General features: G+C 39.9%; 1 protein-coding gene and 1 long non-coding RNA gene across 3 annotated transcripts in view; one reads left to right on the top strand and one right to left on the bottom strand.

Annotated features, from left to right (window-relative positions):
• Positions 1-20087, bottom strand: part of FAM13B (family with sequence similarity 13 member B) — a 76795-nt gene extending 56708 nt beyond the window's left edge. For both annotated transcript variants that reach the window (XM_074960387.1, XM_074960388.1), the window contains exons 1-4: positions 19808-20087; positions 4976-5142; positions 3499-3689; positions 2794-3006 (exon numbers count right to left, since the gene is read on the bottom strand). In XM_074960387.1, the coding sequence (XP_074816488.1) occupies positions 2794-3006; positions 3499-3655 (370 nt within the window). In that variant the 5' untranslated portion in view covers positions 3656-3689; positions 4976-5142; positions 19808-20087. The remainder of the gene's footprint in view (positions 1-2793; positions 3007-3498; positions 3690-4975; positions 5143-19807) is intronic.
• On the top strand, positions 20032-26386 carry LOC141991933 (uncharacterized). Its single transcript, XR_012640497.1, has 3 exons — positions 20032-20086; positions 23216-23339; positions 26267-26386. It is a non-coding gene; the product is annotated as an uncharacterized LOC141991933 (long non-coding RNA).

The following is a 26386-nucleotide window of genomic DNA, read 5'->3' as shown; positions in this document are numbered from 1 at the left end:
CCATTTGGGGAAAATGAACATGGGTAAGGGAGTGGTAAACCTGTATTATCTGAACCCCTGTGCAACCAGCTACAGAAGAACAATTAATCTCATCAGTGCAGTAAAACAAAGCTGAATAAAGTGGTAATACTTTCTTTTAACATATAACAGACAGTCAACTTCACTTTAGACTAAGTTTAGGAAACAGAGCAATGCAAAGAAGAAAACACTTTCCCACAAAAATCACAACCAGTTTTGCCCTTTAAAAAAAATCTGTTAGTCTGTCTAAAATTTAAGTTCTGAACGACACAGTCAAAGACCTGAAGTGAGAAAGTACTTATCTGTAAGTGAAGTCCTCTGAATGTAGTCCACGGATACATACTTCTGAGACACATGGCCTATGGCATCAGGGTCAAATTCACACTTCAATTAGTAAAGACACTTGCCTTCGAGGAACCACCATTAGGCCTGCACAGAACGAGCCTTAAAGGGTATATATGCCACACCTTGTAAACATAACTTGCAGTTATATAACAACCTACAGAGCAGAGTGAACCAGTTCAAGATAGAGGATGCTACAGAAAACCATGTACCAAAAACCACTAACATCTTCTGATAACTCTGCTTATTTCAGTCATTCCTTTCCTAAATTGTAATTGATTTATAATCCTGGAAATTAAGTAGAGATATGGGTCTATTAGACATTCAAAATGTAAATAAAGCATGATAAAATGCTGTTAAAAACCTTCAACCTGAAAAAGGGGAAATCAATCTTTCTAGTTAAATGTTTCTCCTAGTGGTGTAAGTATTTAGTTACATCCAGGAAACAAAACAAAAGACACTTTCAAGAGCTTCATGAAATCACTTGGGGTTTTTTTTTAATTTTTAAAGAGGGCAAAATTATGCACTTTTTTCATCTTAAACATATAATTCTCATGCATGTGTACTAATACAAAAATAAACTAAGTACCAAATATCCTGTAATACAACAGATCCTGAAAAGTTTACACAAGATATGGGGAATAGGGAAGGTCAAGACATACAAGAATCCCAAACATATATATGCATGGGAATTATGACAACTGAAAATAGCCCATATACTACATAACGTGAGGTGGAATCCCTCCAAAATCTGGTCCATGATGAAATAAAAATTAGTTACGAATCTGATGAGTAACAAAGAGAAACTGGGATGGACAGCTGTATTAGAGAACAGAACTACAGCCATTAATCTTTCCCCTGTGACTTAAATGCTGTGTTATGGAATCTTCTTTTGCAAAAATATAAATAAAATAAGAATCCACAAGGTATATCGCAAGTCTTCCCAAATAATGTGATTCACCATTAGCTAATCTGGTGAAGTGAGAAATTAGCTAAACACATTGAGACAAAATAGCAATCATCGTAAAAATAAAATTTAATCTACTGCTGTCCACCTCAGTTTCTCATTATTACTATGGGATTGCTGTTCAAACGAATGGTATATGGGTGCCTCATCTTTAGGACATCCATTCAGATCTGACCCAGATTGTTAGTAGCCAAAAGTTATCATCTCAGGGATACTGGCGTACTATATGAAATGAGCTGGTGTGCAGTTTCTATTAACCAGCTATCCAGATACCCTCACTAAAACGTTGAACATGAATTGGTTATCAGCTAAATAGGCATGGAAACTGAACTACCGTCTCACCTTTCAGCATTGATACACAGGGGCAAAACAATGCTGGGAAACTTGACCTAAAACCCTGCCCCATGCTGTATCCCACTATAAACCAGTAGGGCTGCTGCCATGAAAGCTGTCAAGCCTACGCTTGTCATAGCACTAAACTCAAAACATGGAAACTTAAATTACTTTACCCTAACAGAATACATAAACAAAAGAGAAAAAAAAATCATACCAGAAAAGAACAAGGATAAACAACAGTGAGTAATGTTGTCAAAAGCCTATAGATGACATTGGGAACTATAGAAAGCACCCATTAATTTACAAGGTGTGGTACAACTATGCCTATATACCCTTTGAGGAACGCACAATGTGTTACTAATAGCAGTGCTGCAAGACAAAAGCTTTTACTAGTCAAGTTATGAATTAACTCCTCCATGCTACACAACACAGCAAAAGGCCAAGACACAGGAGAGTGGATACATATAGACAAAATTTGGGAATTAAAAAAAGTAGCAAATATAGGTGGCAACTGGAACAAAAAGGGTTCTATGGCAGACAGAAAACAAAATTAGCTGTTACATGCTGACCACCACACCTTCTACAGGAATGGAATGTAACTGAAGAATACACTAAAAGGGTAAAATTCACACTAAAGAGGGTCTGCTCAAGACTCCACCTCCTTGTCACTAAAGCCCTGAATCAAGAGCATGGTCAAACCACATGCAATCAGTGGGAAGGAAGCGGGGATGGGGAGAAGAGAAAAAGGTTCCATCCTGATTCTCAATTGATCATGATGGAGTGGGCTGTTCGGATCCAGTAGCCCTGCCCAAACTTACATATCCAACATCCCACAAATCCATGCACAGGATGATGGGGGGGCTTGGAAAAAGGTTGATATGGAGATTATCCAGCTGCTTAACTGTCTGCCTGCAAGCAATTGGTGAATTCCATCTCTCAGCCCATAAATAGTTATTTGAACAGAGCCTATTTACTTGGAAGGGAGAATTGTATTCAAAATAAAAGTGTATCTATATACATATAGAACACTAAAGGAAAGTCTTGGAATCACTTCAACTTTTTGATTTACTGAATGATGCCTTAAAGCCACTTGTTACCTCCCAATTCCTATTCAAAATAATTCTCATTACCTTGAGAAAGTTGCATCAAATGAATATGCAAGCTGCCTGGGATCACCGGCTCTGGAAGTTCTTGAAGAAAAAATCTAAGAAGGCTAATAGCTGAGGGTACATCTGCTTCTTTAACCAAGTCCACGTCTTCTCCATTATCATATCTTTTCCGAAGCCACTCCACTGTCTCAGCATTCCCATTGACTTGAAAAAGTCCTTCTTGTTCCAGACCTCCTAAATCAGTAGAAAGTTGCAAAAATAAATTCAGTCCCAACTCTTGGTTTATCTGATGTTTACTATAAATCCATCATTTTTATGAATTACAATTGATAATTGTAGATTCAAGATTAAACACATGCATTTTACAAGATCATGGCAAAGCAAGTTATTTCGTAGAATTTCTCTGAAAACCAACCCCCAAACATGCCTGTACCTTATTTGAAAGTACAATAGCCAGATAAAATATTCTCCAGCCCAAAAAGATAATTTCCTACAAAGTACTGTACTTGGTTGGTTATCATTTCTTCCAAATACTGTGATTGAATCAAAGGTAACTGCAGAAGTAAAGGAGTGAAACACACAACACGGAAATTAGAAACTAAAAAAAAGTTTGACCCATGAAAACATAGTTTCTCAAGGCAAGAATAAAATATAAAAACAGTAATGCTAATTAAAATCAATTAAGACACATGTTCCTGATTTAAAATACAGTAGATAAATACATACCATGTTCCTCAATATAGTCCACAACATGGCGGACTATGAATGGAACCTCATTGTCTGGTTGCCCTTCTTGCTGCAGCTCATCAAGTGGAATTCCAAATATTTTGTTAGCTAGAACAGAGTTGCAGTTACTCAAGGAAGGGGAGGAGCTCTTCCTCATATCTTTTTGCAGCCAAAAATCAAAGCTGTCTTTTCTGTCAAATGAAAGGATTTAAAACTAAGACAATGTTTATGATGGGGCTAGAAGACTAAGAAAATGACACTGATATTTTACATGTAAGTATGTTCATTAGCATTTAAATACTTTCCAACCTCTGTTGGATCACGAGTATGAAACATTTTCATTAGGCTCATTAATCCAAGCACAGTAGAACATATGGGGATTGTTCCTCTTGATCCCTTCTGTAGATATGTTTTGATCAAATCAGATAAATCAGCAGCAAAGCTGGTTGACATTCAAGAAAATTCCAGTTACTGGACAATTATTCAAGTAATGGTCAACTTGCTTTAGAGAGTCTGATTTTCCCCACCCTATTTCTAACTGAGCTTGTTAGTAAGCTTTGGACAATCCACCGGAGATAATTTTCTGACTATATTAAATTGAACTTCCATGCACCAAACTTGATGAAGAGGAACACAGCTGGAAGAGACTACCAAAAACTGCTGGTATAAAATAGTCTTGTCTAGTTTTGTTCTGTCAACATAACTATGCAAGATGGAGCTATATGAAAAGCTAAAATCTGGTGTTCTACAGCTGCAATACCACCAGAATTTCTACGGAATCTGAAAACACCACAGCCTATGCAACTCAGCTTCCATGAAATGTATTTGCAAAAGACTTTCATGTTTAAACCAATTTCTAAATAAACTTTTAATGCCTGTCTCGCTCTTAAAATATTTTTTATTGAAAATTCCCATGAAAAATCTCTCAGGTTGACCAGTGACCTAGTAGTAGCATTCTTCCTACCACGCAGAAAACTGCTTGCTGATCTTTGCTCCACCAGTGATCTAAGAGGGATTGAAAATGTTGTGGAGGGAGTGTAATTCGATCCTAGGAAGCAGCTACTGATCCAGCTTCTTAAATTGAGTCATTGACCAATACAGGCACAGAAGGATGGTGTCTTAAAAGTACACTACAAAGTACTAATAAAGATGTATATAAAATAGGTGCATACTATTGTTTCAGAGTTGTCTCAAAATAAGCTACTTTTGTTATAACAGAGGAAGTTGCCCTCTTCTGGAGAAAGAGCAGCAAAAGAAAAAATATGCTTGGTTAGACTCAGGTGGCCACTCAAGTGCCCATTGGAAAATACTATATATACACAGACTATTACTAAAAGTATGTTTTACATGCAAGTGGATTATCCTTAATTTATGAGTGGATTGTCAAACTGTAATGCACCAGGCAGATCAGAATCCACAAACTTTCCTACTTCAATTTTAAAAAAGCAAGACTTAACAGCAGTGTAAGGAAACTTACCTCAGAGTACTTAAACACCCAAGTTTAAAAAATATTTTCTACGCCAGCTGCCCTCACTGACCAAGCATTCTTTTGTCATTTACGGTTGTTTGAGATTATGGCAGAAGATCAGCCGGTAGTTCCTCATTGAAGAAGAGCAGAATTCGATCAGTACTTCAGCAGTTAATCTAAAAATATGAAAAATATTGTAAGGTCCTTCATGTTTTATTTTTTTAAAAATACTTGCAAGTCTAAATATTAGTTTTGAAACATTCTCAGGGTCAATAAAAAACAGATGTGACTTAAGAACCAACTTAATGCTTCCTCCAACCTGGCTCACATGCAGCAACACTCAGATATGCAAAATCCATTTTGTTTACACAGTAGTTAAAGCTTAATCATGAAGTTTTAATTAGTTTTAATAATCATGAAATTGAAGTTTAAAAATCCCATTATCTAAAACATTCATTTTTTCTTATGCACTAATCACCGAGGTGTAAACATTTTCGAGAGTCATGTGTTATAAAGCACACATCAGAATTGACCCCTGTTTTAAAAACCAATAACTGAGATTTTGAGTTAGGTCTTGCCTACTCAGATACAGGTATTCCAGGATAGCTCTCCATGTGGAAACACTGTTCAGGATTAAAACTGATTTATTCCAAATAATTACTCCATTCACAAAGCGGAATAATTATTCCAGAATAAGGGTCACTTTTCTTTCTGAACAGTGTCCACACAGGGAGCTATTCCAAAATAGCTACATTATTAAATTGCTAGATCGCTTATTCTGCAATAGCTATGCCGGTCAATTTCCCTGTGTAGAGGAGGTCTTCACCTTCAGTTAAACCCACTGAAGTCAGAAGCACTTTGACTGTAAATTTGAGGGAAGGGAATTTTTTTTTTATTATATGCTAGTACAGTGCACAGCACAAGTAACCAGAGACAATATGGATGCAGTGAGCATTACAGACAGTGCTACATATGTGCCAGACACCTCCCAGCTGAAGGACTAAACCTACCAGCCGAAGTAAATATGAAAAACAGGATTAATGAGCACAGACCACGTAGGTACAAGCACAATGCATTGGAAGACATCCAGCCCAGTCTGCGCACGGCTTGGAAAAGTGAGGCTTTACACCCATGCTTAGAAAGTCTATCTTTCATATCTGCTTCTGGCTTTTAAATACATGCATTTAAATCTCCACGTCCCTCCACCTTCTAAAAGGGGAAGGCATTCAACCCTTTTTCCCATCCCCCACCTCTGTTTCTTAGCTGCTGGGGAAAGATCAGGGTCCTCCACTATTCTCCTCCTATAGCCTTCATTTTATGGATCTTTTTTCTTTTAAAGTCTGTCTTTGCTGCTGTTCAGCTTTCCCAAGCAGCAGCTTGACTGTGTCATGATTCTTGACAGTGAATCACTAGGTCTTGATAATTTTACTCTATTGGTATTTAGCAAAGCAATGAGCAGCAGCAGAGATGCTGGAGCTGTCTAACCTCAGAAACATAAAGTTTCAATTTGCAATAAAGTAGATTCTCTCAAGTAGATAGGTTAGGGGAATATTTTTAAATGGAAGCTTAGCTCTGCAGAAACTAATGGCTTCAGCACCTTCATTCACCAGGGAAAGTTTCCCACACACCACTAACTAGCAGTTTTTCCAAGCTCTGCACACATCTCCTTATAGCACCATATGAAAGTGAATGTGTGTATCTGAAAGCCAGCTCAAAAAGTTCCTTTCCACTTTAACCCAAATAACATGAAAAGGTTTGAAAAGCAGTCCACTCAACAATAATCCTTTACCAAGTAAGTATTTTATGGACATTTTTAAATGCCAAGTTACACAGGTTAAGAACTTTTTTTCCCCTTAAGAAGTGTTATCCATATAAAGATATTATCACTATATAAGTAAGTTCATATTAAAGGACTTCTTTAGAGGCACATTTTTCTCCCAAAGTCATAATGGAATAAACAATACATTAGGTGACCATCTGAACCCAATTTTTCACCTTTTAAAGTTATAGGAGTTGCCATGCATTTGCTAAATGAAGGATGTTTACCTTCAGCACAATGTGGTTATTCCTGTTCATGGTAAACTGTTCACAGCTTAGTTTATATGTAATGTGCACAAAAGGAATATTTTGTAAAATTTGGCAAAGTTACTGTAATTTTCCCCAAACAAAAAAAAGCCACTAGCTAAAAACACAATGAAAACCCAGTGAAAAATGTCACTGAATGTGAAATGAAACAAAAACCACTATGCAATGCACATTATAAGCATTCCTCAGATATAAAGTACACATTGTCTACAATGAAAAGCTTGCAATTCTATAAGAACACAATAATTAATTCCCCAGCCTACTAAATACAGGCTTACAGGTTTGTTGTTTCCATCTTCAAACCCAGACACAGTTTCACCAATTTATTCACTTTTCCAGCCCCAATCCATTATGAAATTTCAACTAGAACAATCCAAATATGTTAAACTATGCTTGATTAATACTGAATTGACTGTCCTCCCCCCATGATTTTTCTTCTAGAACTTTTCCTTTTGTAAAGCTAGATTTGCGGTAGAAGACTGGATCTTTAATTCTGAATACTAGTGAAGAAGAAAGGAAACTTCAGATTATGTTCCCACAGCCATGCTTCAGTCTTTTCTTTACTGTTCTGGGATCAACCTCTGAAACGGTTAGGGGATCAGTCATATTACTACATAATGGAAAGGCTCCATAATTTTATGAATCATTTTCAATTCTGTCCTTATGCAGTTCTTAGTGATTAATTAGCTCAAACCAGATTTCCACCAAGACAGTTACAGTAGTGTCATATACCTGTCATATATCGAATCCTTACAAAAACTCTTGATTACTTTTGTAAATTTGGCTGTTTGTAAAATCCTTTTGTTGTGTAAAATGTATGTTTTGATCAGTGTTCCTTCTCCATGTAAATTTCAACAGACATGGTAGATGGATGCAAACATACAGATATAAAGACACTATCACCTGAGTTCTACCAAGTGTAATTGGGAATATGGACTATCATTCCTTTTTCAGTCAACCAACCAAGAGGGTGAGGATAGTTATGGAAGCAGTTTTGAAATTTCAGCATACTTTAAAGCTGAGTTAGGTGGCATTTCTTTCTCAAAAAAATAAGAAATGAAATGAAGAATCAGGAGTTTCAGATGACTGCATCTGAGAATCTGTCAACTTTTGCATTCCATTTTTGCTGTCTGAGCAAACGACAGTCCTCCTGGTCATAGTTCCCTCTGAATTCTTAGAGGACCTCAACAGCTTAGACAAAATATTCTACAGTATTCCTTTTCAGGTGTAAAATCAGTAATGTTAAAGTGAGAATGCATTTTCTCCTGTATGGATGAATGACCTTTAGGAATGATCTAGCCAGTTCTCCTGTTCAGCCAGCCATCTTTGAACTATCAATGCTGATTCTTATAGGTTCTTCCTTTTCCTCTATTTTTATCACTTGCAGCATCTAATGGTAATCATGCAAGTTTAAGCCTGCCTGGAAAAATATATCCAGGACAAAGCTTCTATCATCTCTTTATATTGCCAATTTTGTGCAACACTGAAAGTGATGTTCGTATAAACCAAGGCTACATTTTTCTCATGTTCAAACCTTTACTTTTATGTTCTAATCACAATTTTGTCATTTTTTAGGTGGCCAAGACAAAGAGGGATTGCTCCTGAATGAAGCTGATAAAGAGTTGCTGAAGGCCTAGGAGAGGAACATCCATTACCAGGGTTATGTTCCACTGACGATTACACAACTGGCAAAGACAACTTATCTCACTTTCCTACCAAGCATGTTGTATTAGATAAATCCATAAAAATTCAGACTGCAACACCAACGTTGGTTAATTAAATGCTAGTTACCTGTTTGCAATATTGATCAATAGCCTCCAAATTTACTTAAGGTACAATCATGAACCATCATCTAGTGCTTTTGACAAAGAAGTGTAAAAATTATTATGAGATATCTAGCTTTATAGAGAACCATACTATCATTTTCTCTGCCCACATTCCAGGAGATTCTAGCAAATCAAGTCCATCAACTTACAACCCCAGCCACTGCCTTCTCTTTTTCAATCACCAATGACTGCACTCATTCCTCTTCGCTTGCAGGCTTCAAGATTCTTATTATGAATAAGATTAAGTAATTAGAAATCATCTTGATGTTCTCCTCATTTTCCTTTCAAAGTTTTTTTAGAATAGAGTTTCAGTGTTAAATTTTCAAGTATGTTAAATTCATGAATCATGTATGTCTACTTCCATAGCACCTGGGAGCCTCACACCAGAACCTCAATATACTAGGTGATGTACAAACACAGAAAACAGACAGTCCTGCCCCAAAGACGAGAGACAACAGATGGACAGACAGTGGAGTACAATGAGACAATATGCCCATATCTCACAAACCTCATCTGGCCCAACTGATAAATTTGTTAGTCTTTAAGTTGCCACAAGTCCTCCTTTTCTTTTTCCAGATACAGACTAACCGGCTGCTACTCTGAAATCTGATATATTTATGTAGTCCACATGATATTCAGGCTCTTCAGAAACTAAGCTTTCATAAAAATAAATAAATAAATAAAAATCTAGCCTTCATGATTGTGAAGAAAAAATTTTCCAAAGCGAACAGAGAATAAACCAAGGTTCCCAAAACGGACTACATGTACCACCAGTGATGTGAGCTTGTTGCAAGTGCTATGCTAAAAGCTCTTAACAAAAACAAAACAAAAAAAAACACCCTTTCCATTTCAAACAAACAGATGTCGCATGCACTGCAACATGCCAGAAAATGCCTATGAAGCAAAATGCACTCTCTCCTGGCCACTTTAGGCCATAATGAACAACACTTGCAGCGTGTTGTGCACTGTGGCAGCGCAGATGGGTGCTTAACTCTCAAGAGGCACACAGATGGCAGGCTTTCTGCTAGGCCTAGCCTTCACTTTCCATCAAGCTGCATAGTTCAAGATATTGAGGTGAACTCCCAAAGTTCCACACCACACCATCGGAAACAACCAACGGATGCAAGCCCAGTTCAGAGTGGCTGAAAAACGCCTGGTTGCAGGCAGCCCCGAGATCTAAGGGCTCCCACACACAGGAAGCTGCTGCAGAGCAGGAGCTCCCTCTGCACTCCCTGCCCTACAGAGGCTGCAGCCTGCCTCTGCAGGGCTAGGAGACGGGGGGAGTATGCATGGGGAATTCCCTCTTATCTCCACAGTGAAGTTGGGGCGAGGGGTCGGGGAGTCACAGTGAATAAAAACTTCGCTACAGAACTAAGGAGACACACCTGGTTCTTCAAGCAGGAGAGGAGCTGGCTGGCTGCAATTTGAGTCTCTTCCCAGGAGGAGGAGCCCCTGTGTAGTTTGCCTAGCAGTTCAGACGTCCAGGACAGGAGCTGATGGGCAGCAAGAGGCCTCCTGGAGTGGAAGCTGCCTGATGCCTAAGTAAAGTCCCCCACTTTCAGCAGAGTCCCCACTCCCCCAAAGGCCCACTGGCCCTTTTACACACACACCCCACCCTACCATTAATGGCACTTCCCCAGCCCCCCCCCCCCCCCAACTCAAAATGTTTTGTATTTTTCTTTATTTCAATTTTCTAAAACAGGAAGCAAAGTGAACTTTGGTTCATGTTCAACAATAATCTAGATAAGAAGGAGGAGGAACTTCAAATTTAAAAATTAGCCAAGTTAAAAAGTCAAGCTACAAATGCAGTTCCGCTACATACCAAGATATATCAAGATGTTATCTATGACATTTGTTTCTTGTAATTTGAATACTACAAAAGACAAATAATGTCTGCTTCATTGTGTCTCTTTTTGATGTATTGTCTAAAAACCTGAGATGTTTAAAAAAGGACTTTATAATCAAACATTTTATAGTAAAATAAATACCTAAATAAGCCTGAAGTCTGGAAATACATAGAATAAGCCTATGAAGACCCAAAGTAAATGTGCACTAAAAGGAGAAGTTTGCTCGTCATACCTTCAAACATTTTTTTAAGAAGATGGTACATGAAGCAATAACTTTTGGGAACCACCAGAATAAGATGATGCAATATTGTCTTCTTGACTATGTGGACAACCTGAAACAACAACCCATAAGTGTTAATTCCCTTGCTCCTCCATTGATCATACCAGGGTGTTGACCCCAAAGCCTACAAATGACGCTTTAAATGCCTGTATTATTTAATTCCCAAGCATTTTCACAGTCCAGATGGGGAAGGGAGAAATTAGGAGTTGAATCGAGGGGGGGAAGATAAAGAAAGATGAAGGGGAAAAAATAGCTGTGATCTTAAAGATGAAACACATTTCCCGCTAAGGGATGCCAAACATGACAAGATACTGAACAAATCAGTAAACTAAACCAAACAAATTCCACCCTTGATTTTTGTGCAAACGTCCCACTGTCACTAGCAAGAGTGCCATGGCGGATTAGGAACCGATAGTATCCTGAAATTTTCACCTCATCCCACATATCAGAATTAAAATGGAATTACGTCCTCTTCAAAAAGGGTAAATGCAAATACTTCAGCATGACACACTAAAAACATGTTAGGGTGTGTTTTAGTGGGAAAAAAAAAGTGGGGTTTTCTCCAAATCTGGAATACTTTCTATATTGTGAGGATACGTTTTATATAAATCACCCAAAAATGCTAAAGTTTCAGTTAATCATATAAAATAGAAAGACTCATCCTGACATGACCGAGTATTATAGAATATTACAATATTAGAGAGATGAAAAACAGTAAGTCACATTAAATATATCAGCTACACATTAGGGTGAAATAGCATGTATCATTCTGCACTTTGATCTTTATGACTTTTATCTATTTGTATGTTATATTCCTTTTATGGTGAGTGAATACTTCACAACATCTGCTAGGGAAACAGCATTACAGGCCTTGCTTTTTGTAATCTTAATGGCATTTGCTTATCTTGGCAACAGAATTACAAGTATTCCACACCCACTAATGAAATAATACTTTTTAAATGAACTTTAGTGTGCATGAAAAGGTAAGAACATTTTAGAGTTGATTTTGTGTTTGAGAACTGAATAATAAGTTATGTTACTTACTGATCTTTTTAAAGCATTTTGAGATCTAAAGATGAAAAGCGCTATATAAGAGTGCATAGTACATTATAACTATTTCCTATTTGCAGCTTATGACATATCACCAGTAGATACCAGTGTAAAATTGAGTTAACAGGTCTCCAATTAAAGGCTTGTGTTCAATTATAGTTGTAGATCTAACAGTTTGGTCTACGTAAAACCTGACTTATTAAATTTGTGATGATCTGAGACAAGCAGTGGTACAAAGTCTAATGTGTGGGTTCGTAAGACGATTTTTACAGCTTAGTCAGAAATGACTGCCTTATCAAATAGATACTAACATTTCATTTTTCGCTCTGTCCCTAACCTGATGATTATTAAACTCACATGTTCCTTATCTAACTAGTTAACAGGAATACACTGGCTGTAAGGAAACAAGCCTCAGCAATTTTGCACAGCATCAAAAGAACTAGAAATAGCCACACTGATTATTCTTTCATTATAAACTTAGTATAAATATATACACACAAGACTAGATCTCTACTGAATGACCCCAAACACCAGATTACCCTGCCATGAGTTTTTCCTGCATAACCGGACAGCCTCAGAAAGTACTTAAGCCTTCTAGTATTATAACAAAACAAATATAAGCACAGAATATTTTGTGTTAGAATGATGTACTTGTCAGAAATAAAAATAGCATTCCCATAGTGACTCTTAAAACTTGCAATTAGAAGACAATTTGGCAGTTATGTCAGTATAGGGAAGAAATTGTATCGCAACCACAAACAACCGATCATAGTTTTTTAAACCACATATTAATAAAAGTATTATGTAATACTTGTTTGGAAATAATTTTTAACAAAAACAGACTATTTAATGATGGTGAGTGTTTCTGTATGTATTTTCTCCTCTTTACAATTTAGTCTACAGTCATTTGATTTTAAGAGGATGAATCCGTATTACATTTTCTTCACAAATCAAACAAAAACAGGTCTTAATCAACACTGCCACAATCTCTAGTGGCTATCAACAAAGGTACATTACTGCTTACAATAATTACACTAAAAATTTAGAAAAATGTACAAGTCTTATCTCAAATACTTATTGTACGGTTGTATATTCTATTTGTAAACTTAGTAAAAAACAAAACCAATATCAACAAATTTGATTTAAATGTAAGCACTAGGTTGCAATTTTACAATCATTTTAGAAAGAATACACTGATGAAACACTGCAATCTGTTAGTCTGTTAAAGACTAGTCCAAGCACCACTAAAAAAAAAAAATCAATCATTCTGTGAAAATATGCTCACTAATATATTAAAGACATAATTTTATTCACTTACTAGCTCAAATCCAGAGGAATTTTAACAGCATATCTCAACAACTTAAAAACAAGATTCTTATGTAATTTTATTTTACCAACAAAAATGGATTAAACCACCACATATACCAGAAAACAAAAGTAGAGGTTCCTTGCTTGCTGCTTTACACACACCACTAAACACTGCCAGATTCTCTCCCTCAGCTGCTGCCAGTGCTCATGTGCAGAAATATAAAGAAACTTCCTGCTAGCAAAGATCACATCTCATTCCTAACAGCCACTAGTTAATAAATAAAAAGCCTTTTGTATCTTGTGTAGGAGCTAATTATGTTGGTCTTACTTGCCCTACAATAATGAAAAACAGCACTCCTTAAAACAAGCACCTGTACTTACCACCACCCATCAGATAATACAGAGCTAATAAATGTAATGGCATTATAAAAATAAGCAAAATTGAGTAACTAATATATTAACAGGAAGAAAATATCAGTAGAGCTATGCAATTCAAGAGGTTCACATTCTGTAAACAAGACTATTTAACAATTATTGTTACTGCTACAGACTGATTCCTGTTCAGAAGTCAAGCTATTTCACATGGCTTTCCCCCCGCCCAAAAAAGGCAAATAATGTAAGTACATAATGCACCTATAATTATAAATATTATCCCATTATAGAGATTTGTCTCTATTTCTCCCCCTCTCAGACAGCTGAACAAAAACACATGTGAACTCAATGCTCAACAAAATGTGGTGCTTGGTCCACTTATGATAGGCAGACTGCCTCTATTATGGTGATGACCATATGAAACAAAAAGGTGGTCCTTCAGTCCCAGAAAGTTTTGAACACGCATGCATGCACTGTTCATACAGAATTCCATTCCACAGCTATGTCTATTTGAGCTGCTGCAAAGTAACGAACAACCGCCAATGAGCCTTGTGGTTCAGTGTTTCTTAATGCAACTTCAACCACAAACAAATTTACAAACACCACTAAAACTGAAGGGGTAACAAATACACAGGATGACACAATCAAACTAAAAGTGACCTGGAAAGATTAGACCAGTGATGGTCTCAGGCAATGACAGACTGGATACTCATGAAATGTAAAGTCCTACACCCAAGCAAGAAAAAAAAGCAGATACAGTATAGGTGGTGGGGCAGAAGGAGAAACAAACCAGCTGCCACTCTAATCACAATACGTTTAGCTTTATTTTGTCTCCGTAATATTGTCCAAGTATTATATTATGAAATCAAACACATATGCAGCAAAGTTTTAATTAAAACACTGCAGGGAAAGGTGGAATGGAAAGGGAGTCTGTATGAGCAGAGAAGCTTGCAGGATAGAATGATCACTGTTAAAATCTTTACAATTGCTGTTTGCAAGTAATTAACCTGACCAACACAGTCTTATATTTAATAGAATTAAATGGGGCTCTGACTAGGCCACCTGCCCATGTATAGTTTTCAGGAGCAGGGCCATAAACTTTACTGTAGTGACAAGAATTTAAATGTGATGCAATAATTATAGTTTAAATTCAATTTTTCTCCCTTCTAAAACATATACTGTACTTAAGACAAATACCCAGAATACCTAAATAAGATATTAGAACACTTTATGCATACACAGGTGAGGGATCATAAATTAAAAAGAGAATAGCTATTAACTGCCATATCACAATAACACTCCTTATTTGGCTACAGCCAGAAAGCAGACCTAGATACAACTACAACATATTGTACATTTCTAACATTACACTGCTCCACCCACATACTGAAAATAAAAGATGTACTCATTGTACCCAGTTTCTAATGCATTTATCTCTTCATGAAACTGACACACAGTATTGTAGAAACTATATTCTAACTACAGTCCAAAGAAAATATATAATAGAAGTTGCACTGAAAAATAAATCTGTGATTTGATCTGTATGTATTCTCAGAGCATTGTGAAAGTCTGGTCAACTCAGATTCAATTACCAACAACAGACCAAGAATATATTCCAGAAATCAAAACTAATCCCTAATTCTACCAAGGAATATACTATACCATTCTTTTTAAAGAAAATGTTTTGAAATGTGCAGAAAGACATGTTCAGTGAGAAACAGGCACAAAGAGGGGTTGCAAAAGGTTAGCTAGCTTCTCACAAAGTGAAATAATACTTAGATTCTAGGTTGGAATCCAACTTCAGCATGAAAAATTACAAAAACAGATTATTCAGCAGATCACTATTGGAACGGCATACAAAAAAAACCAACCCCCACCATATCCCTTCACATTCCTCAAAAAAAAAAAAGAAAAAAAAGGCATGTGAGTAGAGGGGAATATCAACTGTTCAGAAGGCTTGCATAAGCATTAAATAAAAAAAGTTTCTAAAGAACAGCATCCATCCCTAGAGTAGCCAGCAAAAACATAACTGGCTCTAAAACGGTACACCCATTCTTTCAAAGTTAACATCACTTTCCTTCCTCACAATCTAAACATTTAGCAGCCTTGCAAAAAATAATTTCTCTCACCCTCCAACAGTGAGTTACTAATTATTTCTTTTAGCCAGGTGTTTGGCCAGCAGCAAAGGTTATTTGGTGTTATGTGTAGAATTGAAGCAGTTTGTCATTCCATACAGATCTCTCTTCTTCACATCCACAACTTCTTTTTCAGAAAAAGGATTACCAGACTCACGCTCCTGTCACACCTCCAATTTTGAAATATCCTATCCACCCACAGCGTGGGAGTTTGCGCTGCCCTTTCAATGAGCCTCAGGAGGAGGCTTGTGACCCAAAGGTAGCACATCTTCAAAAGGCTGTGTATTCAAAGAGGATGAACACCCAAAGGAACTAAAAAGAAAAGGAGTACTTGTGGCACCTCAGAGACTAACAAATTTATTTGAGCATAAGCTTTCGTGAGGTACAGCTCACTTCATGAAAGCTTATGCTCAAATAAATTTGTTAGTCTCTAAGGTGCCACAAGTACTCCTTTTCTTTTTGCGAATACAGACTAACACAGCTGCTACTCTGAAACCTGTCAAAGGAACTAAGGATCATCAAGCCTTCCCACCTTCTGTTCCAAGTGCAAGGCATACTTCTTCCACTTTGTTTTCTATAAGAAACACAAACTCCACTCATTCACTTGTCCAGGATATGTAAAACTTTATTTCATGAGACTATAGTATGTGTTACTTCTATTCTTGCAATCGTGTCAAGAATGGAGGAACAGATTTTCTGTCTGTTCTAATGAATTTTCATTATTTTTTCCTAGATTGCCTTAAAAGAGGGGTGTGAAGCTTAGATTTTCAGGGAAGTCATTTACTTAAAACAGATATTATGAAAGAATACAAATCACTTTTTGCCTGACTAGTACAGCTTGCACTCATGTTCAAGACATGAAGAATCCCCATTTAAATGTCAAATATCTGTTTTTGGCAGGATGGATAGCTTCTTATCTTTTCAGTACTTCCACTGTGAAATGTAGGGGTTTTTTTACATTTCTGTTTCTATCATTGTTGCACAGCCCAGAGTATTGAGGGGACAAAAATACTTATGTAAATGACATTTTTAAGTCAGGATGAATCCTAGATTTTTTTCATTTAACAATGACTATTACAGTGTAAAACTAGAGAGTGGTTTACACTGTATATTCTCTGCTGAAATGGTTGTCACAGAATTCACTAAAATCTGCTGCAGAATTCTCCAATAACTTAAGGTTCTTTAATAAGCCATATTTCAAATATCTGTCTTCTCCTATTTCTGATGTACAGTGAATAGTGTAAGATCCTGGAAAACAAAACATATCAGTTGCACCATTAGTGCTTATAAGCAGGCAAGCCAGCACAAGTTATCTCAGTGCTCCTGGGCATCATGCCACTGACCTTCCTCTCAGAACTATGCATTTCCAAAAGGTACACATCACAATTTTCAGCATTATTCTAAATAAAACTTGTTTAAGCAGATTAGGGATTCAATATCACCAAAACATCTTAACGGAAGTCTTCAGATGTCTTTAAAAAATCCAAGACTTTGGCTAATGCCTTTTGTTTTGGAAAGACTTGCCAAGATTGGTAGGTACAAAATCCAGAGGGCTTCAGACCCTGCGTTTTAGTTTATTTTAAAATTATCTCCCCTGCCAGACACCAGAAAACTATTCAGGCCATGCTCCATTTATTGCTATTCCTATAAAAGACTAAGCAAACTTTCCAGAGATGGGTAGGGAAGATACTTTCATACGCCAGAGCTTTGCTACTTCTCTTTTTCAAAATATTAATGAAGGGAGAAGTAAATCTTCCTGCTTGATATCAGAAAGGGACTTGGCCTAACAAGAAACAATACATCCTTAAATTAGGGTGTCTGAGGATTTGTTAAATATACTTATTGAAATCCACCAAAATCTTAGTAAAGATACAAGCAGGTGGACCAGAATGTCTCATCTGTCATTCACAGTCAGCATGAGAACCTTGGTATTATCAAAAATATTGATGTGCAACCAAAAGTAATAACAGTAATTACTGGGTATCTAAAGACAACCAGACTAGAAAATATTAAGTAGCTAAATAGACAAGAATTCCCCATATTCCAAATGACAAAAAGCTATTTGCTTTCTTTCTGAGTATTGGCACATATGCCTACCTTTCATGGAAAATTTGCTGTAGGGGTCTGCTATACTTGCTGGAGGATTCTCTGCTCCTTGAAGTCTTTAAACTACGATTTGAGGACTTCAATAGCACAGATATAGGTGTGAGGTTTTTTTTGTAGGAGTGGTGGGTGAAATTCTGTGGCCTGCGTTGTGCCAGGAGGTCAGACTAGATGATCATAATGGTCCCTTCTGACCTAAATATCTATGAATCTATGAATCCTCACCTTCCTACCTTTTCTACAGAGGTGCTACTGCACCTTAATTGCTCTAAAAATCATCCTGTTTAAAGTTTACCAGTGTTTGGATGCCCTTCATTTTTTTGTCATATGTTCCATCCTTGAGTACTTCTCAGAAATATAAAGTAAAACTTAACAGCTAGCTTTAATAAGTTCAGTTTCACTTTCCATACACAGAAGGGGCTGAAACATAGCCAAGGAACAGTAGTACTAAACAAACCTCGATCATTTATTGTAGTATATTTAATTTCCAGCCACTTCACTCTCTTTCCCTTGTGCTTACCAGCAGCATCAAAATATTTTCAAAACAACGTGCTTTTCCCCCAGAGGCTGAGGAAACTGCAATAAAGATGACCTTGCACCAACAGCTTTATGTTGCAGCGCTGACTTCCCTATCATAGAGGAACATGCTAGCATTGAGGGGCCACGAATAATAACTCATTTCAAAAGGAACACAGCACTTTGGTGCCATGATGCGCCTACTTGGGGCACACCTACACCACAGCTACTACAGTGAATCAGCTACAGTGCTGCAGCTGTGATGCTATATCATAGTGTAGATGCTTCTACATTGACAGGAGGGGTTTTTCCATCAGTGTAGTTAATCCATCTCTCCAAGAGGCAGTAGCTAGGTCTATAGAAGAATTCTTCCACTGACTTAGCCGCACCTGCACCGAGAGTTAGATCAACCTAACTACAGCGGTCAGGGTGAGAAACTTCTTTACAGGCCTAAGCAACACAGATAGGTTAATCTAATTTTTAACCAGGCCTTAGTAATAAGTTTAACTCCCTAGGGAGCTCTCAGTACCAATGAAGGACCCACACTGACATGTTCCTTCAAAGCTGAATTTAGCATCAGACTAAAAGACAAATCTCCAAAACAATATTCTCAGTGCTGATGAGGCCTCAGAGCCCATAGAAGACTTAGGCACTACAGCCACAGAGCCCAAATCTATCCAGTACCAACTTCATCAGTGTAAGTCCCTGATTTGCCTAGTTTTGAACTCAAATGCAACCTAAGTTCCTTCACAGGGGCATAAGGCTGATCTGTTGTGGGATGGAGGCATCAAGCTCAGAAGGCTGTCATGGCGAAGAAGGCAGGAAGCCTCCACTGGCTCGAAGTATGAAGGCTGTACCCTGTGACTAGGGAAAGAGAAGTCCCATAGCAGAACAAACAGCAGGTTCACACATCCAACTCCAGGAACACAACTTAAATCCTCTTTCTTCTCCCAGAGGCCAAGCCTCAAACAGTCCTAGGCGCCACCCCGCACTTCTGTAACCTTGGCTGAGAATAAAGAGCAGTGAGAAAGACGGAAGTTACATGTCCCCAACGGGCTGCTTCCAGAACGGGCCTGAAGCCCAGCAGAACTTCCCACCACAAGGGCCAATGGGTAAAGAAGCTGCATTTCAAACCCCCCCCCCCGCAGATGTGGTCGATGTTATAACAGGCCGTGGCCCCGAGCAGCTCCTCGGGCAGGTTCCAAACAGAACTCGATTCTACCCCTCCCCCCACTTCTCTCCCCCACCCCAATCTGACTCCCCCACAGCCCCCCCCACAGACCCTGTCCGTGGCGCATGCGCGGTGCCAGTCCCCTCACCGTTGCCAGGTGATGACTTTCCCTCCCCGCCGTTTTCAGCAGCAGCAGGTTCCTCCGCCTCTTTCTACCCCGGGGTCCGGTGTGGGCCCCGCCGCTTTCCTCGGCTTTTCCTCCTTCCACAGCTGCAGCTGCTGCCGAGCACGAAGCAGCAGCCCGGCCCCGACACAATCTGACCCGCGGGCCCCTCCGTAGCTGGAGCTCCTGGGCTAGTAGGGTCCCCAACGGATTAGCAGCGGCGGCGGCAGTAGCGACTGGCGGAAGTGACGCGCTGACTGACAGGTGCAGCAGCGCGCGCGCGCGCCCCCGCCCCCGAGGTCACGTGCAGCGGGAGGGGGGCTGAGAAGGGAATCAAGAGGCGGGAGGTGGAAGGCAGGGGAGTGGGAACAGAGCAGAGAGTGGGCGGGCCGCCGTGGGGGAGCAGGGGGCGGAGAGGGAGAGCTGAGGGAAAGGCGGGGAAACGGGGAGTAGAGAGGAAGGGGGACGAGCGGGGGAAAACAGGAGGGAGCCGGGGCTAAGAGGGAGCTGAGAGTAGAGAGGTGGGGGAAAGTGGGGGTGGACGATGGGGGGAGCTGGGGCTAGGACTGAGGGGAAGAGGGAGCGGAGGGTAGAGAGGAGGGGGAGCTGGGGGAAAGTGGTTGGACGATGGAGGGAGCTGAGGCTAGGACGGAGGGGAAGAGGGAGGGGAGGGTAAAGAGGAGGGGGAGGTGGGGAAAAGCAGGTGGACGATGGGGGGAGCTGAGGCTAGGTAGAGGGGAAGAGGGAGGGGAGGGTAGAGAGGAGGGGGGAGGTGGGGAAAGTGGGGGTGGACGATGGGGGGAGCTGGGGCTAGGACGGAGGGGAAGAGGGAGCGGAGGGTAGAGAGGAGGGGGAGCTGGGGGAAAGTGGGGGTGGACGATGGAGAGAGCTGGGGCTAGGACGGAGGGGAAGAGGGAGGGGAGGGTAGAGAGGAGGGGGCAGGTGGGGAAAGTGGGGGTGGACGATGGGGGGAGCTGGGGCTAGGACGGAGGGGAAGAGGGAGCGGAGGGTAGAGAGGAGGGGGAGCTGGGGGAAAGTGGGGGTGGACGATGGAGGGAGCTGGGGCTAGGACGGAGGGGAAGAGGGAGCGGAGGGTAGAGAGGAGGGGGAGCTGGGGGAAAGTGGGGGTGGACGATGGAGGGAGCTGGGGCTAGGACGGAGGGGAAGAGGGAGGGGAGGGTAAAGAGGAGGGGGAGGTGGGGGAAAGCAGGTGGACGATGGGGGGAGCTGAGGCTAGGTGGAGGGGAAGAGGGAGGGGAGGGTAGAGAGGAGGAGGAACTGGGGGAAAGTGGGGGTGGACGATGGAGGGAGCTGAGGCTAGGATGGAGAGGAAGAGGGAGCTGAGGGTAGAGAGGAGGGGGAGGGGAGGGAAAGTGGGTGGACGATGGGGGGAGCTGGGGCTAGGACTGAGGGGAAGGGAGACTCGGAGTGAGATGGGGAGAAAAGGAATAGATAATAGACACAGGGGGAGCAAGGAGAACAGTAGAAAATGTGCTGTGGTGCTTCAGCAGTGATTATCAAGCCCTTCTCTGTCTGCCTCTGACACCCCAGTAAAGTCCCCAGGCAGACAGCTCTGTTTCTTTCTAAATACTTCCCAGGCACAGAGTGATTTCCAAATATTTTTGAAATGTAAGGAATGCCCCAGGGAAGGAATTTACCTGATGTGCATGGCATGGAAAGTCAGAGAAACATGTTTGTGGCTCTCATCGTGTGTAATACAGGGCCAAACATGTTGCTAATAGGGATCTGAGCACCTGTTCAGATTGAGCAGACTCAACTGTAATCTTTTAAGAAATGATTTGAAAGAACCTCACTCTTTAGGTAAACTACCAAAACTCTGCAATGCCTTGAAATCAAAGTAGGATTCCTGAACACACATGTTAAGGCTGTGTCTATACAAGGAAAATTAACAAATCCATTCTCACTAAGTCAGTAGAACCAGGGGGATTGGGTTTTTTTGTTTTTATTTTTTGGTAAATTTTCCCAGTCTAGACAGAGCACAAGAAAAGCATGGCATTGCACAGTTAGGATTACTCAAATAACTATAACATGGCCCCGCGTCACTACTTTCAGAATGAAGTGTAGAGGTAGTGTTATCCCTTGGGATAATTTAAGCAATGACCCCATGAAGTAAGAATGCATCTTTCTAGAACACCTTTTTGTTAACCATACAGTGATTGTGACATCCAATAACCTCAGTAGGGCTCCGTGCAGGTTCAAAGCTCCACCCACAGAATTGAGGCCCAAGCCTTCATTAAATGTATAAATTATTTATATTTACTGTCATAGGATTTCTGCCCTTTTTGATCTGTAGTGTACAGAAAAACTGCATATTTTACTATTTTCTGAATCAATTATTGAGAACAGTTATTCTTGAAAAGTATGCATGTCACCAGATTACAAGAATGTTATTTGAACCAAAAGCTAGCATATCTAGGAATTAAAATTTCCTAAACCCAAATCTCAAAGGTCCTTTAAAGTGAGGGCTTGTAGAGATTAGTGTGCTGACAGAGGACCACACTGGAGACATGAAAAACAAAACTCACACCCCAGTCCTTTGAAATAAATAGTTACTCTCAACACAGAAACTGTAAAAGTACAGCGGCTTTTCCAAATGTAAATTGGCTGTAACCATGTGCCGTAGATTTATTAAAGTTAAGGAAGTTAAAATTTACTCAAAAATCCATTCAGAAAAGTCCTTGTTCGAAAAGGACAACATCTTACAAAGATGATATGAAAGGATAGCAAGTTAGCAGTACAGAGCAGAATTAAGGTTGTTCGGGTGAGATTAACTGCATATTCCATTGAGGAGTCCAGTGACACATTAAAGACTAACAGGTTTATTTGGGCATAAGCTTTTGTGGGTAAAACTCCCCTCTTCATCAGATGCAAAGTTGTCCTCGTTGTTTTTGTGGATACAGACTAACACAGTTACCCCTCTGATACTTTGCATATTCCATACTTTCCACTGTTTGGGGATCTTTTAAGAGGATTATTAATTTTAAACATACTGTATGTATTTTTGTAAACCTGGTCAATGTTTTGAATTCAGAATTTGACAGAAAAAGTCAAATTTTCTTAGAAATTTTCCCATTTTTAATGCTCTGTCTCTCTCCAAAAGTAGTATAATGATATTATTAGTTCTGTATTTAACATGGTTATGGTCAGGGGAAAATGACCTCTTAGTGGGGGTGTATGTTTATTCACTGTCAATTGGCTTCCACAGCAGATTTTCCCACTTTAACAGTTACTAAGATTTCTCACTGTATAGCACTGAGCTCACCCTGGTGTATGAAATTCAAGCTGTACTCTTTCTGATTTGTACAACCTCATAAGCAGCAATAAAGATATTGGAATCAGAACTTAGCTGGCTGTTTTGTTGATGATGCACAGGAGAGAATGGACTCCAACTGACTCTTCTGCAGCTAGATTGGCCAACTGACAGCAGTAAAACCAAAGGAAATCTGACACCGAACAGGTGGTGAGGGAGATAGTGGAGGCTCCTCCCGTCAGACAGGTAGGAACAGCACTGGCTTCACTGTTTTGGAACTGAAACAGTATATTCCTACTCTAAACTGGTTCTGAGTGCACCTTTTTGTGCCAGTTTCTCCTACCTCCTTTCAGATATCTTCAACATTCTCTGTAGGGGAAAAATATATGCAGTCCTAGGCTGCTGCTCTTAGTCTCATTTGTTCACCAGTATGCTCTTTTTCTGTCCTAACTCCCTATTTTCAAAAGTTTTGAAGGGAAAGAGGGACTTCTGGTGCTTCGTAATCTTGTTGAAAATCAATGAGAACATACAGGGGAGAAGAATGAGATTGTTCAAAGAGGCAAAATGACAACTAAACTGCGTCTGCAGTCTCAACCATACAGGTATTGAAAATATCACACAGCAGTGCCAATAGTAAAGCAGTAGCTGTCACAGTCGCAGGGCTAGCTGCAGCTCAGTATCCTTTCTGGCCTCTTTGAGTGCACCTCCTCAGATGTTAGACCTGAAATTCTCCCACTAGGCCCTGGGCTACAGTACTCTCTGTGTCTACAGTTCTTACCCTGCAGGTCCAACTGAGTTGGAGTACCTGTGGTTCTTCCCTTTGGGCGTCTGTGACCAGTGGGCTACAGTGATCAGACAGTCCTCATTAAACAAAAAGTATTGTTTATTTCACAGTAGGAACAAAGAATTTGAGAAAAAAAGGATTTTATGACCGACTGCCTACATGCATGTCTGTCTTACCTAAAAGGCTCCCCATCCCTGATGGTAACCTAGGAAGGCCTAATTTCTTAAAACACTCTCAGCATGTGCCTGTGTATCAGTCTGGTTCCCCCAAGCTACCAACCCCCTCCAGAGAAGAGATTGTATCCCTTTAAACGCCAGAGTTCATTCATTCTTCTCCATTCCTGAGCTTTGGCCGGAGAGGCGATAAAATCTTCAGAACTAGTAGTTCAGGCATTGTCCCTTACCACCCCAGAAATGTAAACAGAAGGGTGGCTATCTTGAATCATTCTTAACCTTCCTGCATGTTTCTTCTGACAGCCCCCTCTTATACTAAATCAATATTTTCATACAGTAACCATCCCAATAATAGGTCAAATTGCAGTATTAATAAATTACAGAGCTGCTCCACATCCATATTTATGAAGGGGAAAAAATACAAAAATGAACAAAAAGGCTTGAATTACTAATGAATACATCCTTATTTCTTCTGAGTATTTGTAAACAGATGATCAGCTACATAGTCATGGGGTTCCATGTCAACTTCTCAGGTCAGGAGACAAAAAATCATGAAAAGTGTGTAGTTTATTCCATATTTAAATCTATGTCCTGTCTCATTATGTCTATACTAGCATTTTTCTTAAACTATTCCACTGCTGCTGCTACTACTACTGGTTCAGCTCTACCAGTGGTAGCAATGGAGAGAGAATTGGTGTAGAGAAGGTGCCACCAGCATTATAACCATTATGTAGAATAGGTCTTTTCTGAGCACAGTTAAATAGCATGGAGGATCTAAGAAGACTTGCCAGTATTTAGGGCTAAGACCAGTTTTCACGTTTGGAGACTTATGGCATCCTCTACAACTGCTCAGCCCAAGAAGCCTGCAGCGCTTCCAGAGCTAGGCATCCACAAAGTGTCTCAGTAGGTCAGATTCTAATCTTACCCTGGAGCAATTCCATTGATTTCAGGAGGAGTTACTCATGTTTTACACAGGGTAAACAGCAGAATTGGGGGCCATTTTGCCTCCACTGATTTCAGTGCTCCAACCTAATATGGCTTTCACCATAAACTCGCTCCGATGCACTCTCTGAAAACTTTAACTTTCCAGACTCAGATAAGTATAGTCTCCCAGAAATATCCCCATCCAGTTCCTCACTAGGGATTTGGAATAACTGAAAGAGATTATTTGGGGATATGCCCAGTATAATACAAAACCTTGTGGAAACTAAGATAGGATACTTTGGCATTTTAATCAGTTCTACATTAACATCCAATCATGTACAGTTTATTCAATAGCACTGCTCATTCTTTGTCTTCATACCAAGTCATTAGTGTACTGAAGGACCGCAGAAATCGGAGACATAGTAACAAACAAGATATATTATAATATCCATAGCATATCTGCCAGCTGTTCAAATTTGGGAAGGACAATCCCTATTAGTAAAATATTTGCCATTTTTGAACTTTGTCCATCTACAGATGTTTCTGTCGGAGGTACTTCATTAGAGTTAGGAGTGCCCGGTTTCTCTTTTTTGGGTGCCCAGCTTGGGATGCCTTGGGCCTAATTTTCAGAAGTGCTGCAGCTCCTATAGCCTTCATTTAGAGGTGTGGGTGCTCAGCATTTCCAAAAATCTTGCCTAAGGCATCACAGTTTGAGCACCCAAAATCAATGTCCACTTTTGGAAAGTTTGGCCTTTACTAACAAACTAAGCCCCACAACATCCCAGTGCATAGGTTAAGTACATATTATCCATGCTAGTCACAGTTCATTGCACTGCGGTATAGCAACAGTGGGAGTCCAGGTATAGACAGCCCTGGGTTCAGAAGATATTTGCAGACCGTTTACACTAGTAAAGAAGCTCAGAGCATGTCTAACTGTCATGGAGCTAAAAGCAACAGCTAGAGCAGTAGGGCTGTCTACACTAGGGCCTGGTTTATTAGCACCAGTGGAGATGATAGACAAGGCTTAACAGTTTAGTCAAGGAAACAAAAAGAGCATTCCAGTGTCAGGTGATCTAGACATAGCAGTACTGCATCGTGACCAGCCTCCTACCAGAGAGAGGGATTGTTGCCTCAGCTGCACACCCAGAATTCTTTGTCTCAGCCTGGGAACCTGTCTCTGTTCCCAAACATGGATATTTTTACTGGCAACAAGACGGAACAAAAGGCACAACGTGATCTAAGAAAATCCTTTCAGTGAAGCTCTGTTCTGTTTTCTTTTTCAATCATGCCAGGGACAGAGCAATCCTGGCAGGTGCTGATCACCCTCACTTGCATTGAAGCCAATGACAACTGGAGTACCGAGCACTCCATAGGATCAGGCCCAGCGTTTCTGGTCTTGAAAATAAAAGGGT

The sequence above is a fragment of the Natator depressus genome, chromosome 8 (assembly GCF_965152275.1).
Source record: "Natator depressus isolate rNatDep1 chromosome 8, rNatDep2.hap1, whole genome shotgun sequence".
Taxonomy (NCBI): domain Eukaryota; kingdom Metazoa; phylum Chordata; order Testudines; family Cheloniidae; genus Natator; species Natator depressus.
The sequence above is the reverse complement of the archived record's forward strand: the minus strand, read 5'-3'. Positions and strand labels throughout refer to the sequence as shown.